This window comes from Miniopterus natalensis, chromosome 5 (genome assembly GCF_054644295.1).
Source record: "Miniopterus natalensis isolate mMinNat1 chromosome 5, mMinNat1.hap1, whole genome shotgun sequence".
Taxonomy (NCBI): domain Eukaryota; kingdom Metazoa; phylum Chordata; class Mammalia; order Chiroptera; family Miniopteridae; genus Miniopterus; species Miniopterus natalensis.
In genome coordinates this window covers 57,449,993-57,465,751 of record NC_142085.1, presented here as the reverse complement: position 1 = coordinate 57,465,751, position 15,759 = coordinate 57,449,993, and the positions used below count along the sequence as shown (strand labels likewise).

The following is a 15,759-nucleotide window of genomic DNA, read 5'->3' as shown; positions in this document are numbered from 1 at the left end:
CTGAGTTCCAGGTCGGCTGACGCAACTGCTTCCTAAACGGGCCGCTTTGATGATGCTTTAAAGGCAAACTGGATCCTTCATGGTGCTCCTTACCATGGTAAATGGCAGCTCTGAATGGTTCTAACACAGGCAAACTCAACACCTATCTGCTAAATGAATGAATGAATCTGTCAACAAAACCTGTCACACAAACCAAAACGCTTAGGGGTCATCTTTGATGCGGCCCTGCTCCTCCACGATGAGTCAGCATCGGAGCCTTGCCCGGTTCACCTCCTAAATACTCCCCACGTCCGTCCCATTCCCAGGCTCCTCCCAGCCTGCTCCCTAAGGTGCCCGACGTTGCCTGGATTACTGCAGTGGCCTCTTCACTATCAACCAGAAACACACAGTGAAGTCAGGCAGTTAGTATCCATCAAATAATGTACTGAACTGATGAAGTTGGTCAAGAAATCCTCACTAAATGTCAACTATATGCCAGGCACTGATCTAAACGCCTCACATATGCTACCTCATTTAATCTCCACACTGACCCATTTTCTAGAAGAAACTCAACTGAGCGTACGGCACTGGGGAGCCTCTCCTGCTCACCGCCTTTGCTTTGTTTGGCCCCAACAAGCAGAGAGTGATGATGAATATGAAGAAGACGATGAGGAGGATGGTGAGGATGATGATAATTACAACGTATTGAGAGATTTTTCCAGACACCGGTCTAAACACTCTGTATTATTTCATTTAAGCCCACCACCCTCCTACAAAGTAGGTGTGATTATTACCCTTTTGCAGATAAGGAAACTGGGCTATACAAGACTTAAGTTACTTGCTGCTCAAGGCAGAAAAAAAACACACACCACACACAAAACCCAAGAAGTGGTAGAGCTGTGATGTTGTGATTCAGGGTATGAAACTAGTTCTGTTTAAGAATTTACTAATCACCTGCTTAACTTATAGTAAGTTATCAGAACTGGTGAGAATATACAGTTAGAAGAGAGAGGTCACCCTGCCTTCAAGGGCCTCGCATTGAAACTGAGCCTATCTGCAGGGTCAGAGCTGTTCTGTCATCCCACCTCTGCCCAGTGGGAAGCAGAGTTCAGGGACAGAAGCCTCTTTCAATTCCAATCCCACCTCCAAAGGGTGCATTTCAAGTACAGTCAAGGCTGCCGATCTCTTCTCCACCCCTACAGCTACCCAGTTTTCCTTGGATAAGGTACCAGGAGGAGATGCTTTAGTGCTTATACTAATATGGTGACAAGACAAATTTTTTTTTACAAAGTCTTTTTTAAAAAAGCACTATGCATGGTATGAATGCAAGTTTTTTTTTTTAAAGGTCTAATCTAATACTCACAATTTTATAACTCCGTCTGGACACCTGGAACAGAGCTGCTGGCTGCTCCTGTCCTGCTGATGTTGACTCTGACCCAGCTGAACGAATCTATAAATTACAATGGGTAAGAAGTAAGCTAGAGAAGAAACTACTTGCAATAAATTCTGTAGAACACAAAAAACTGAATGAGCTTTCAAATGACAACAGTGTGCTTATTTCAGAAAAGGACACAAGAGCACCCTATGTAACACAAGGCTTTACTCGCAAATGGTTGCCTGATTTTAGAGTGGATCTGTGAGAAGTGAAAGAGGAGGGATTCTGCTTAAAATGTAAGTTAGAACCATAGATATAAGAATGACAAGAAATGTGTACTATATTGCATTTCTACTTACTTAAATGTGATTTTAAAAAACCTGAACAAATGTTCCTGAAGCCAAATAGATGATCTTTCAGGACCTCACATACCTACAGGTGACCTGGCAGGAAATCAGGGAAACACAAGGGGAGAGGTTTGTGGTGGGACAAATGACAAGGACAGGGCAGGACCAGGCTGGGGATCCATCTCCTGAAGCAGGGACGTTGCTGAGACCCCAGGACCTGGACTCAGTTTCCTCAGACCACAAGAATCACCATGTAGACTCCAGTCAATCCAGAGTACTTTTAACTGAGATGGGGAGGACTGAGACCGCCGGCTGAGCACCACTGTATACCACCCCTCCTTTGGGAAGACTGGTACAACACTAAGCCAGTCTTAAAGCTAAGAGCCCAGAGAACCGCCCCAGGCGTCTCAGCAGGGTAAGAGGACATATAAGATGGGTGGAGGGCCACCAGCTATTTCTCAAGAACAGACCTGTCTGGAGTGTGGCCTGCAGTTTTGCTCTAATGTGTCTGGAGGTTACAGGGCAGGACTAAAGGGCTGATTCCCTTTTCACTTTTCTACTACTTAAAATGTTTTCTATTGATGACTATGGACATCTTTATAATTTACTTTTTAATTAGCTTTTTAGAGGTCGACCAAAGTGCTGCAGAAACTATCAATTTCCCAGGGGCATTGTGGCTGAACAAGGCTGGATCTCACTCCCCAAGAAGGGAAAACTAAAAGGAGGCCTTAGGTGCAGTCTGAACTAAAAAGGCTCTAGGTGAAAGTCATGCCTGAAGCAAGAGACTTTTTGCTTAATTCATGCAAGCCAAAATTTCAGCCTTTGACGTGTACACTCAAGCTCTCTGCAATACACAGTCATATTAGTCACTAACCCCAGATAATTCATTCTTCCAGCCATGTTCCTTACAAAGGCCCACCTCGACTGATAAAGAGTTGAGCTACGCGGTTGTGACAATATGACTAATAATCGATTGCATGTCTGTGTCCAGGGCTAAGGAGGGTGTGGTTCAGTTCTGAATGACTAAACTGGCTGCTGGTAAGGCAGCGATGCAGTCATACCAGTGCTTTTGCAGTCAAGGAATGCTGTGCATTTTCATATTTTACATATTATATAGCAGATCGTTCTTGAAGTAAAAAGCTGACAATATCCAGTATGACAGATTCTATAAATGAAATACCCTCCTTAAAAAAGAATGGAAGATCAGTGCTCATTTATATTACAGCGTTTACATATGCCAAACTTATATGAATGAAGGGTCTCTTTATGGAATTATCATAGCTCCATATTTAATGAAAGCCACTGTGCTTATGTTTTGATTGGAAGTTCCTCTAGTGTCAGCTGTTTAGAAGCCAATAATGTTTGCCACTGAAATTCACATCCATAGAAATATGTTATCCTTTCATGGAACTTTGCAGAGTTCATTTCTAGTTTGATAGAACTGTATTTAATTCTCTATTATCCTTGACTTTTAAGGGCTGTACTATAATAAGAATATGTTCTATCTTACTGTTAACATCTAATTACACATGCTTTATAATTTTCTAAGACAGTCCTTTGGGTCCTGTAAATGTGAATTTTGACATAATAACTGCTAATAAAATTATACTGAAACGGTGAAAAAAATAATTAAGTCTTCTCAATGCATGTATTAGTATGAGGGGATGCTTACAGTGTTCCCATTAGTTTCTTGAGGATTTCTAGGTGAGGGATTCTTTTGAAACTCTCATAACTATGAATCCCCTCAGAAAAACACACATACACACAAAATTATGTATGCGATTTCAGGGAATGCCTTTTGGTGGAGCCTCTCCTTTTAGCTAGATCTGCCTAACAAAGGTCTTACCACATTCCAAATTGGCACCCTTGTATCACTGCTTCCTTCACCCTCCCTCAGACACCACTCCCACCAGCAGCCCAGAGCCAAAGTGACTGCAAAGTCCTCAGTCAGCAATATCCCAGTTCATTTTGTACCTGATCTTGAGGATTTGTTACTGCAGAACTGTGTTTGTATTTCAGTTTGTAGCTTATATGCAGGCAGTGAAAATACATGTATACATCATAAACTTTCATCATTGAGAGACACTGAAAGTCTCAGACAATAGGCACTTTACCTCTAAATATAAATCAGTGTTTCTGAACTTGACCCTGTAAATGCTACTACTATATTCCAGGTAGAATTCATTTCCTCTGTATTTGACTATTTTAAATTTTTTTAAGTTATTGCAATAATACATTTGCATTTTTTCCCTCAATTTCTACATGGAAGTAGTTTACCTTGAATAAATGGAGAGATCTTCCTCTGAGAGGCCATCGAAGAGGTTAATTCCATATACCTCTTTCATGGGCTGGACCACATTCTGGGGTTTAAAAAAAAACCAGGAAGAATTTTTAGACATCTAGCATATTAGTAATTTCCAAAGGTGAAGAAAATGAACTTGTGAATTTTTCCACAAAAGGAATCACAGTGTTTCTTTAATCTATAAACTTCTCAGTTAATGGTTTTTTAAAAATATGATTTTATTTCCACTAAAAATAGTTTGTTTTAGGATAAAATACTGTTAAATAATTATTAGTTGCTTCTGTTTAGTACAGGAGTTAGTAAACTTTTCTGCAAAGGGCCAGACAATAAATATTTGAGGTTCTTTGGGTCATACCATTTCTACAGCTACTACTCAACTCTGCTGGTACAGTACAAAGCAGCCACAGACAAGTAGGCATGGCTGGGTACCAGTAAAACTTTATTTACAAAAACAGACAGTGGGCTGGATTTGACCAACCGTTTGTAGTTTGCTAACTCCTGGGATAATGGATTCAGTTCTTGTATTATCACATTTTATTTGTTATATCTACCTATAATGACTTTTGGCTATTTCTAGAAATTGAATTTCCCCAAAGCTATATTTGGCTCTTTTGCTGTTTACCCCCCTTTTGTTCTCCCTTATGATGTTGGTGATACCAAACTGAACAGGATGAACTTCCCGCGGGGGCTGTGCAGAGACCATGGAGCCCAGGTCCAAGCCCTGCATCCCAACAATGTGCTGAGCAAGGGAATAAACAGACCTGCAGGCGGATGGGCTGCCCCAAGAGGGACAGAATTCTCTTAAGAACTGTAAAGTAATAAGAATTTCACTGTTATACGTGGGAGCAAATCACCTATTTTATTTCAAAATGAAGCCATTTTCATCTTGTCTGTCTGTGCTAAATGTATTTATCTCCGCAGTACCTCAAATACCACAATTAGAATGGTGTGGATGAGATAAAGTGGCCTTTGCTCGCTCTCAGTCTTTTCACTGAAAACAGAATGTAGAGGTCATTCTCCAGAGCCTCCTGCTGGACCGCACAAGCTCCCTCCCCGCACCTCGGTCACTTTGGCACTGTCTCCCGTGTCCGTCATCTTCACTGGGGTGGAGCGCTGAGACACAGAGCCCTCCTCCTCCCGGTCGGTCCCAGAGTCATCCTCAGAGCTGCTGGACACGGCCTCCTCGCTGGGCGGGGGCGGGGCGCTGGCTGCCGTTTTCCGCTGTAATACGGCTTCTTCTCTATTGCTTTTGTTCCTTTGAAAACATAAGAGGAAAGTGAAGCATCTTTAAACAGGACCCTCCACACTCACAGTGCATCATTCTGTCCCAAAGCCTTAGTCCTAGTAAAGCATAAGAAATGACTGTGAGAAAATAGTTTCTGAGTTCAAGTTGTACTAAAGGACAAATGTTAATATTTTACCATGTACAAGTACGGGCCTTATATGAATTTCAACCCTGTTATAAATTCTGGAAGTAAACCAGTATGTGCGTGTCAACCAGTGCAGAAAAGTCTTCTGATCACTTGGTTACTGTGCCTTCCTTTGGCAACTGAAATCAGTATTTTCAAAATTTATGATATAATAATAGACTAGATGTTTTGAAATATTAGTAACATCACCTATAACTTGTAAAAGCTTCAAGAAAAGGTCAAAAGCCAAATCCATGTATATTTCTTTCCCTCCTATGATTTTTCTCAGTCACAGAATCAGCTGGTTATTTGTACCAGAGCAATGAGCAACTGCTGAACATGAATTAAATTTTAAAATTTATCGTGTTATTAGTAAATAATTATATTTGCTGCACATCCTTTCTAATAGTATGGAATAGATGGGGAGGAAAACAGAAAAAACACATAAAAGTATTTACTTTTATTTTAGCTCCAAATTTGAGAGTAGTAGGATATTGTATTTTTTAATTCAGAAAATATTTTATAATAATATTTTTGGCTTTTATGAAAAATGTTTAATATTTCATTCTTTGAAAAAAATTATCTACAAGGGACTTAAAATACCATAATATTCTCAAATGTTCTAGGAAAGGAAAATGCCATACTATGTGACCATGGGTTAGATATTATAGAAAATAAATTAGCTTCTGACTTTCTGTAACTAAAAGTTAAAGTTAGTAGCATTTCTGTGCCATACATAAATATAGCTGGTGGTTTATGTATTTGTCCCAGGAAGTCCTTGAATCCTAAATTCCTGAGGACATCCTTTCTTTTAAATTCCTTAGCATCTGGTCCACCAGGGCTTTACACAAAGCTATTTAAAGTGACTTATTTTAAGCCACAGAAATGGTCTGTCTGGAAAATATTAATATATATTCCATTGTATAAATCACATGTAGCTAAAATCCAATTAGGATCCCGTACACACTCCTAAACACAATTCAGACTCAGGATCTACAGTCTGGCCAGGGTTTCTGGTCAGGGTCTAAAAGAATCCTTATCACTGGGATTATTCAGGTCACTGGCAGTAAGAGAGATTCTTATGCTAGAGTGCAACGTGTTTCACTCCAGTCTCTAAGCATGAAGATGTAAACATGATTTGTCTTCCCTGTATTACTGGATATAATAAAATAACAGTCTTCCCTAAAACAATGTTACAGCAATACGCAGAAAATCTATTAAGCTCTTAGGCATATTTGCTTTAATGTTTCCTCAGGATGCGAACAAAAATAAATACTACGAATAAAACAAAAATAAACACTGTGACTATCAATTTCTGCTTAAGTATTTTATGTTGAGAGAAACAGAGGATGCTGAGTTATTTATAGGACAAAGTACATAATATCTGCTACCTGTCTTTATGCCATCTGTGATTTAAAATAATAAAATACACCATGTTGCTGAAACTCCCATAAATTCTACTTTCCACCTTGAACACTTTAGTGATGCCAGTGCTATAAATAAACTACCTATATAGATGCAATAAATGGACTGTGCCCTAAACTATTTGGCTTGAAGTTATTAATTTTTGGTGGATATTATATTGCAAGTGCTATATTATTTTACATGAATCTTTAAAATTTCATTCTATATGCAAATCTTACCCCAATACTGATTTTCCAGTTTCATCTGGTTTACGCACAGTAAATGGGCTTGGATCAATGCCAACGGTCTTAGGCATAAAGTCACTGAAGAAAGGGGAAAAAATCCATATAAGTCACTGTACATCCAGATAATATTGGCTTCTATTCAATTCACATTTTTATACTATTCCTTCTTAGCCCTTGGAGCCACTCGCAGGGGTGGGAAAGAATAGGTTTACAGTTGTGAGTACACAAAACACAGAGTTTATTCTTCTGTTATTATTCATTAATCATTGTATTACTTATTTGTATTACACATTACTACTTTTGCCCACTCCTATATATTTTGAGCCAAATGTTCAAGGGAGCTTAGGTGATCAGGGCCATAAAACCCCATGAACTAATGACACTCAGTAACTTCAATGGCATCAGTCTTCACTGTGAACTTTCTTCATGATTATGAGGCACAATGGTTATGAATTGAAGATTTTGTTTAATGGAACAGAGTTGATATCTGGGTTACTGCTAAGATATATACCTTCTGGTTATACATCATGATTAGTTTTCAGGTAAAATTAAACTCACAAAAAACAATGACAAAACACTAAGCCACTCAGTTTTATGGACAATGTTTTTATTACATTATACCACCTAAGGAGAATGACATGATTAAAAACACAGTGGTATGCATTAAGTATCAACATCTACCTCATGAGGCTAAGGTTAATTCATTAAAACACTGTTGGAACACTTAAAATAGAAACATTTCATTTACCACCTACTAAGAATCTAAAGCTACTTCCTCACTATGCAAGGCCGACCTACCTATTATTGCTGAAGCCAGACTCAACGCCTCACTAGATGCCAAAAAGGCAACAATTATTGGCAAGGAAACTGCTCCAAGTGTGAATCAATATTACATTTTCTTGAAGGAGAAGAAAGTAATATTGAATCTGACTCAAAATGCCTCTTAAACAGTTTGAAAATGTTTTTTAAAATTTAAGTGGTTTATTTTTTCTTCCTTTTGAACATATACAGTCGATCCTCATTATTTGTCAACTCCGTATCTGAGAATTTGCTTACTCACTAAAACTTATTTGTAACCAAAATCAAAACTCAATAGCTTTCATGATTACTCCCAGACATGTGCATGAGCTGAACAGTGAAAAATTAGAGCAACCCAACACTCATGTTCTCAGCTGAGGCAGAACAAGGTGACACGGTGACACTGCCTTCTCGTTTTAGTTCTCATACTCTAAACAAGTATCCTTTTCACAGTTTATTTAGTGCCATGTTTTTCACACTTTCGTGCTTTTTGCTTTTTTTGGTGATCTCACTGGCTAAAATGGGACTCCAAACATAGTGCTGAAGCTGTCCTGTGTTTCTAAGCATAAGAAAGTTGTGTGTTATAGAGAAAATAAGTGTGTTAGTTTCATTCAGGCATGAGTTATAATGTTGTTGGCTATGTATTCAATGTTAATGAACTGACAATATATATTAAATAAGGTATCTTTAAACAGAAATACACAAAACAAGGTTATGTACTAAGTGGTTGATGAACTGTTGTGACCAGAGGCTTACAGGCACCTAACCCTGTATTTCTTCTAGGAGCAAAGGTTCTACGTTCTCTAATTGTGTCTGCAGGAACTTTACAGAACATAGCTTCTGCAAATAAAATAAACTGTATATCTGTATGTACATATATATGTAACATCATTCATACTTTGTTGAACTGAAAACTTCTGGAAATGACAATTTAACAAGTTTAACTGAACATCAAACAAGTAAAAATTCCAAAATTTCCATCTAAAACTGAAGCAAAATGTAAGTTCTAGGAAACGAAACTATAAAATATGTTTCTACATGTGCCATGTTAAGTTTAGGCATACATATATCATATCTCAAGAAAATTTAAAATACAAAACTGTAGACTTTAGTATTAAACATAATAATCAAGAAGTAATTTGCTTTGCCTGGTTTCCTTATTGTAGTCTCATCATTTTTCTAAAGGGTGCCACCAATGTCTAAAAGAGACACAGAAAAATGAAGTATGTTCAAAGGTGACCAGACCAGGATGGAAAGTCTGAAAACAATGCCATATGAATTATGAAAGAAAGAATGAAGGCTATTTACCCTGAAAAAAAATTTAGTATGTTTCTTCCAATATCTGGAGAGCTGTCATACAGAAGAGGAACTAGACTTATCCTGTGCCTAATAAAAATTGTAATATAATGATATCAGTCATCCACTTGTGTCAGGAACTATATTAGGTACTTGGTATATGTGTGAATATAAGTGTGGGGTGTCACACATATTCCTATCTATATGAAATGAAGGAACTGAGACTTAGATAACTTGAATAATCTTAAAGTAACACAGGTAGGCAGTGGCTGGTCTAAGATTCATATCCCAGCCTTTCTAGTACCAAAGACTATGCTTTTTCCACTAATTATATTAGCTCTCAATTTCAATGTTCACTCTTAAAAATTGAGTTTATTTCAAATGACACACTAGGAACAATAGGAGGAAGATTTCAACTTATCAAAGGAAAGAAATTAAATCCAGTTTTCTTACAATAGAAGGGACTGCCTCCTGAAGTAGCAGGCTTCCAGCCACGGGAGGTATTCAGAGGCTGAACAACCACCTGCTAGCAGGCTTGCAAAATAGATTTCTGGTAAAGTAAGACACATGTGTATACACTAGGAAAGGTATACTTCCCAAACACTCACAGTATCAGAGTACTCACAACATACCGTGCTGAACTTGTCATAGCCAAGCAAAAGGTGTCATCAAAACTGCTCAGTTCATATGGTCGGAAGAACTCATTATGGATGTCAATCTCTTCTTCATATTTGTGAAATTTCTTCACTATCAACTTCTTAAAATTCGCAGCACAGATAACTAAGAGAGATACTGCCTGTTACTCTTGAAGTCTTCAGATTACATCTAGCAAACATTTCCGTAATATCAACTGTGTTCACAGAGAGTGCACTGAACAAAGTTCAGCTCCTGCGCCTGGCACTTACAGGCTGGGAAGAAGCAAGATATAGGTACAGAATATTCAGTACAAAGCTGAGTGTGACACAGAGGTAGGAGGCCTTTGGGAGTCAGGGTTGGGGCAGGGAGTTATTTTAGAAGTTAAGTTATTCAGTTTTTTAAACTCCTTCTTGCTCTTAAATACCCTCTGCCTGCTATGTAAAAATCATGTAGTTATTTCACCAAATTTTCCTTTATATTTCAAATCCTGTTTATGGCCAATGTTAGACTGTTAAAGTCCTTTACTTTGTTCTAGAACAACCAAACCTTCATAACAATATGAGTTATGATTTTATCCAGAATTTCAAGGTTACAAATAATTTAAAAATCAATGAATAATGTTTTATGAACTAAAAATCATTTTCAGTCTTCTTACTTCATGGTCTTCACCACCCAAAGTTGGGATGGTTGACCATGACTAGATGGAGTGCTCAGTTACTGTGCTCCATCTTGGCAGTAGATCTTATTTAGTAGTCTTACCCATTTTCCTAGAGCCAGGATTAAACTCTATTTAAAACTGGGCAATTATTTAAATTTGAAAACATTGTCCTAATATACTATACATTTGAGGGTATTCTTTCAATACAAAAATTTTCCTGCCTTGCTCACAAGTTAATAAAATTTAAACTTTAGTGACTAATATGTACTTTTTATACACACTCTTGCACCTTTTTTCAATGCTTAGATATGGGAAAAGTTTTTATTTCTCCTTGTGAATGGTCTTCACTTCCTCCCCATTCTCCCTAAATATCTAGAAATATAACCAGTACTAATTTAAAATGACTAATATATCTTCTAAACATCTGAGGATCATAGCTAATAATTGTAAGACACAATACCAGACCAAAAAAGTATAACACAGCCCTGGCCGGTTTGCTCAGTGGTTAGAGCATCAACCCATGGACCAAAGGGTCTCGGGTTTGATTCCCAATCAAGGGCATGTACCTGGGCTGCAGGTTCCACCCCCGGCCTGGTCGGGTGTGTGCGGGAGACAGCCAATCGATGAGTCTCTCTCACATCGATAGTTCTCTCTCTCTCCTTCCCTCTCCCATCCTTCCACTGTCTCTAAAAATCAATGGAAAAAGTATCCTCAGGTAAGGATTAACAACAAAAAGGAGTGTAACACAATCCTTGCAACACAGTACTGAGTAGCCATTCACTTCTAATAAAAAATTACATGCAAAGAATTTACCGCTTTGAACTCATTTAGGAATAATTCCAAAACATGTTAGTATAAAAACTAAAAGAGAAACAGTGTACCTACCTTCATCATAAGGCAGTGGTAAATGTTTTATTATCTCTGGTGTCCACCAGTAAGTATAACTATAAAATAAAATAAAATAAAAACAAGATGGACCAGATGTAAAGGTCGATTTTCTACAGTTCACTAGATAAAAGAGATTGTATGGTCGATAGTAAGATGCTGCCTCATGTATCAAAGTTAATTTCTTTCTCTTTTTAAAACATGTTTGTGAAGCTTTTGGCACAGTAAGTCTTCAACATGTCAATTCTTATCGCAACCCCTTTCTTGTTTCAAATATGTCACGGATATATAAAAATGCCGTAAACATATCTGAGAGTCAAGATGCTCTGAGGTACTTACTTTTAGATAAAAAATATTAGGATAGATTTGGGTATACTCCACCAGACTCTATGAGCTGCTGCTTACCTCCCCAGGGACTGCGCCTGCATTACTCTGCCACCCGGAGAGCAGTGGGGCTTTGACCCAAGTCCCACAACCAGGATTCTCTTGCACGTAGTTATCTGAGAGTGAGATTACGTTTTCTATTCTGCTCTACATGTATGGGTCTGTGTGTATAGTTCATTGAAAGAGTTCAGCCAAGTCATTAAGTGAATGGATAGTCCTAAACAAGTTCCCCCAGAAACTAGCATAAGCCATGTTGATCTCTAACTATAGGTAATATAGTTAGAGGCCAGTCAGAGTAAGGTAGGGAATTTCAATCATCTGGGTTTTTGCCAGAACACTTACTATGAGCAGAGAATCTGAAAGAATCCTGAACTGCCTTCTCTCCAGCGAATTTAATTCTAAATCAAATTCTGATGAAACAGATATTTAGGGAGGAATGCTGTATCAAAGTTCATGAGAGCTAGCAGGAAAAATGATGTGAAATGGTATATCAAAATGTTAAAAAAATACATTTTCAAAAGGTTCAGAAAAAGGGCCTACAGCAGAAAATGCTAAAAAGGATCATTTTAAACAAATGAAAGGCTTCCTAAAAATAAAATGCTGACATTAAAATCTTGAATCATTCCAATTGTGAAGAATGGAGGAATATTTAAATGAAATAGGTAACGTAGAGAACGCCCCAGAGATGGCAGGTGGGATACATACCCAAGAAGGATGAGAGAAGGAACATGAAGCCTAAAGAACTATGAAGGGGGAGAGTGTTATGATAACAGGAAAGGATCCTAAAATTCTGCTTGAGACTGAAGTTATGCTTTGGAGCAGTACTTCTTAAAATGCAACACACGCACGAGTCGTTTGGAAATCCTGTCAAAAGGTAGATTCTGATTAGTAGGTGGGGCCTGAGATTCAGTGTTTATGACAAGCTTTCCAGTGATGTCAAAGGGGCTGGTCCTCAGACTGTTTTTTGAATGCAAGACTTTAGAGTAGGAAAAGAACAGAAAAGGGATAAGTCTGCTGCTGCTTGCAGACTTATTAACCTTTCAACATTTATTAAACACCTGCTGTGTGTCAAGCACTGCTCCATGTGTTAGAAGTGCCATGTTGAAAATAATGACAGAAAAAGTAGAGCTATTTAATTCCAATATTGTTTTTATCTTTACCAGCCATGGTAAGTTTCATGTTGGAAAGGGAAAAACACAAGATAAGAGGGAACTGTACACAGCCCAAGGGGCAGAAGGAAGCAACAGAGCATCTCTAAAAGCATTCGAGTGTCGTGGTACAGTTGCGATCAATACTCTTTAAGAAATAGTAAAGAATAGAACTTACACTGGAAATGGGCAAATACAGTCTCGATGCTCAGAGGCTAGAGGGGGATACATTCCAAAAGCTATACATCAATGAGTGTGATGTCGATCCCAGCAAGATAATAGAACCAGGTATTCACTAGAAATGTGTTGTGATTTACCTAAAATGATGACCAGTGACTTACTTCTAAGAATCCACTTTTTCAGGGGAATGAAAAGGACATGGGCTGTTTAACAAGAGTGTGTGTGTGTGTGTATGTGTGTGTGTGTGAGTGAGAGAGAGAGAGGGGGGGGCATGTAAGTTCTATTTTGTGATAAGCTAACCTTGACAGAGGAGAAAAGTAGAGAAAGTACCAGCTAGTATATAAGGAATTTCAAGAATTTTGCTCACAATTATCTTGCTTAGAGAAAGTAAACATTATGAAAACAAAGTGTTTTAACTCAGAATGCATCAGTTGGAGAAAAATAATGAAGAGAATTGTATTAGTGATTTGAAACCAGGCCACAAGTTTTTAAAAAATTATTACTAAACTGTGTTTTCCTAAGCAAGACAAAGTAACTTAACACTTTTATTTTAAAAGTGCAACTACTCTGAGTGGATTTCAGAAGCAAAGCAACCCAGGAGAAATACCTGCCCAGGAGAAGATGAGCTGAGGGGGGTAGAGTGTGAGAACCTGAGAGATTCCCCCTAGGACAGGGGATCTTCATTACCTCCATCAACAGGTACATTTATTCAGAGGAAGAGCACCTGCACCAGGGCAGAAATAAATCTGCTTTGGGACCAGAGATCAGAGGATGGAGACACATGTTGGTGTGCGCCTTCCTTTGCATATGGTACCTAATAAGTGTCTTTTCTCTTTTTCATCCCAATATTAAGAGTGCTCAATACCACTGGCACACACAGGAAGGTTAAGGAGATTACAAAGACTCTTTAATTCCCCTAACTTGGGAGTCCTCTGAAATAACATATATGGACTTTAACAAAGCAATAGGTATTTGTGAGCAGCATAGAGAAATGCAGGGAGAATGACAGACAGTATAGTTAAGTGATGACAATATGGTAAGTTACAGCTGTTTAAATGATTCTAACCAAAAATCATAAAACAATTTTAAGACAGAAGAGGTTGTCTGGTGGTATCCCACAGTGCTCTGCCAGCTACCCTGCTCTATTCAACACTTTTCATCAATGACTTGTATGAGGATCATGATGGCCCAGCTGATTAAATCTGAAGAAGTTACAAAGCTAGAGGTGAATAATTAATAAAAAGGATACACATTTAAATACTTTTTTGGAAGCAAGCAGAGAATATATGAGCATGGCAAGAATGGTACACACAGGACATGGCAGCAGGACATGTTAAAAAGACTTGGGAGTTCCAATGGACAGGAAGCTCAGAGCGTTAACGATGAGACAGCATTACTGAAAACAGCCAATGTAATCTAATACTTAATGATAAAAATAGAATATTCAGGACAAAGGAAGTAATGGTCCCAATGGCCCCACAATAGTTGGCACAAATCAGATCAAACTCTACTTTTGGACCCGGGTCTGGGTACAACAATTTACAAAGAACACTGACGTTGACTAGAATACATACAGAGAAGAGCATTCTGAATGCTAAAGAGGCTTGGAGCCACAGTACAGGACAGCTGAAGAAGGTGGGCATATTTTACTCGGAGAAGATGAGATTTTGAGAACGTGTGAACTTGTCCTCAAATATTTAAAAGACTATCAAGTGGACGAGGAAACCATGTTCTTAAGGTGTCAGTGGGCTGAACTAAGATTAGTAGGTAAAGTTACAGAGAAGCAGATCACTGCGTGATATGAGGAAGAGCTGAGTGGGTGAACTGTCCAAAGAAACTGCCTCCCCAACCAGACTCGTCCTGGTTGACGAACCAGGGCCAGTCAGCACAGGCCAGGTGACCTCTCTCTGGGCAGCTACAGAGGGAATTCACCTATCAGACAGAGAGTGGGGCCAGGAAACCTCTCAACTGAGTCAATGAAATAATTAATGCTTAATATCTAAGAACATCTTGGTGACATTATAAACGCTGATTCAATAAATAGCATCTTAGATGACACATGACATTAATTCAGAACAAAGCTTCATTTAGTGGTTTTGAATATATCAATTAATGTGGGTCTTTGAGTAACAGAAACAGTTACCTAAAGAGGACCCTATTAGGATGAACTCTAGGCAGAGCTGGGTTTACTCCCCTTTCCTTTATCATTCAATAAAAATATCAGTATAAAATACAGATGTCACCAAGTTTAGAAACATAAGCAAATCTATATTAAAGTGTGTATTTATAATATAATAAGTGGTAAAATAATAATATCTAAGTTTCCAGATTTTACAGCCATCCTGTATGATTTTTAATAAACATTAAATGAGACAATGTAATCTGCTTGAATAAAAACAGTACAAATATTTATTGAACTTCTATGTGCTAAGCATTTATATTATCTCATCTGACTCTCAGAAAAACCAACAAGTCAGATGCTATTATTATCTGCTTTACTAATGTGGAAACTGAGAATTAGACCAGGTACGTGACTTGCCCACGATCACACAGGCGTTAACTGGAGGCAGTCTCTCCAGGGCCTGGCTGCTTCAAGACTGTTTACTCTGTATCAGACCCAATACTAGGAGCTTCCCACACATCTCATTTGATCCCCAAAATGGCCTTGTGAGGTATGCATAGTCATTTCCATTTTAGAGATGAGAAAACAAGA

At 38.2% G+C, this 15,759-nt stretch overlaps 1 protein-coding gene across 1 annotated transcript in view; it reads right to left on the bottom strand.

Moving 5' to 3' along the window:
• FIG4 (FIG4 phosphoinositide 5-phosphatase) overlaps nucleotides 1–15,759 on the bottom strand; it is a 95,861-nt gene that overhangs the window by 34,576 nt on the left and 45,526 nt on the right. The window contains exons 17-22 of the mRNA XM_016217536.2: nucleotides 11,335–11,393; nucleotides 9,788–9,935; nucleotides 7,056–7,139; nucleotides 5,063–5,258; nucleotides 3,979–4,061; nucleotides 1,343–1,429 (exon numbers count right to left, since the gene is read on the bottom strand). Coding sequence (XP_016073022.1) covers nucleotides 1,343–1,429; nucleotides 3,979–4,061; nucleotides 5,063–5,258; nucleotides 7,056–7,139; nucleotides 9,788–9,935; nucleotides 11,335–11,393 — 657 coding nt within the window. The remainder of the gene's footprint in view (nucleotides 1–1,342; nucleotides 1,430–3,978; nucleotides 4,062–5,062; nucleotides 5,259–7,055; nucleotides 7,140–9,787; nucleotides 9,936–11,334; nucleotides 11,394–15,759) is intronic.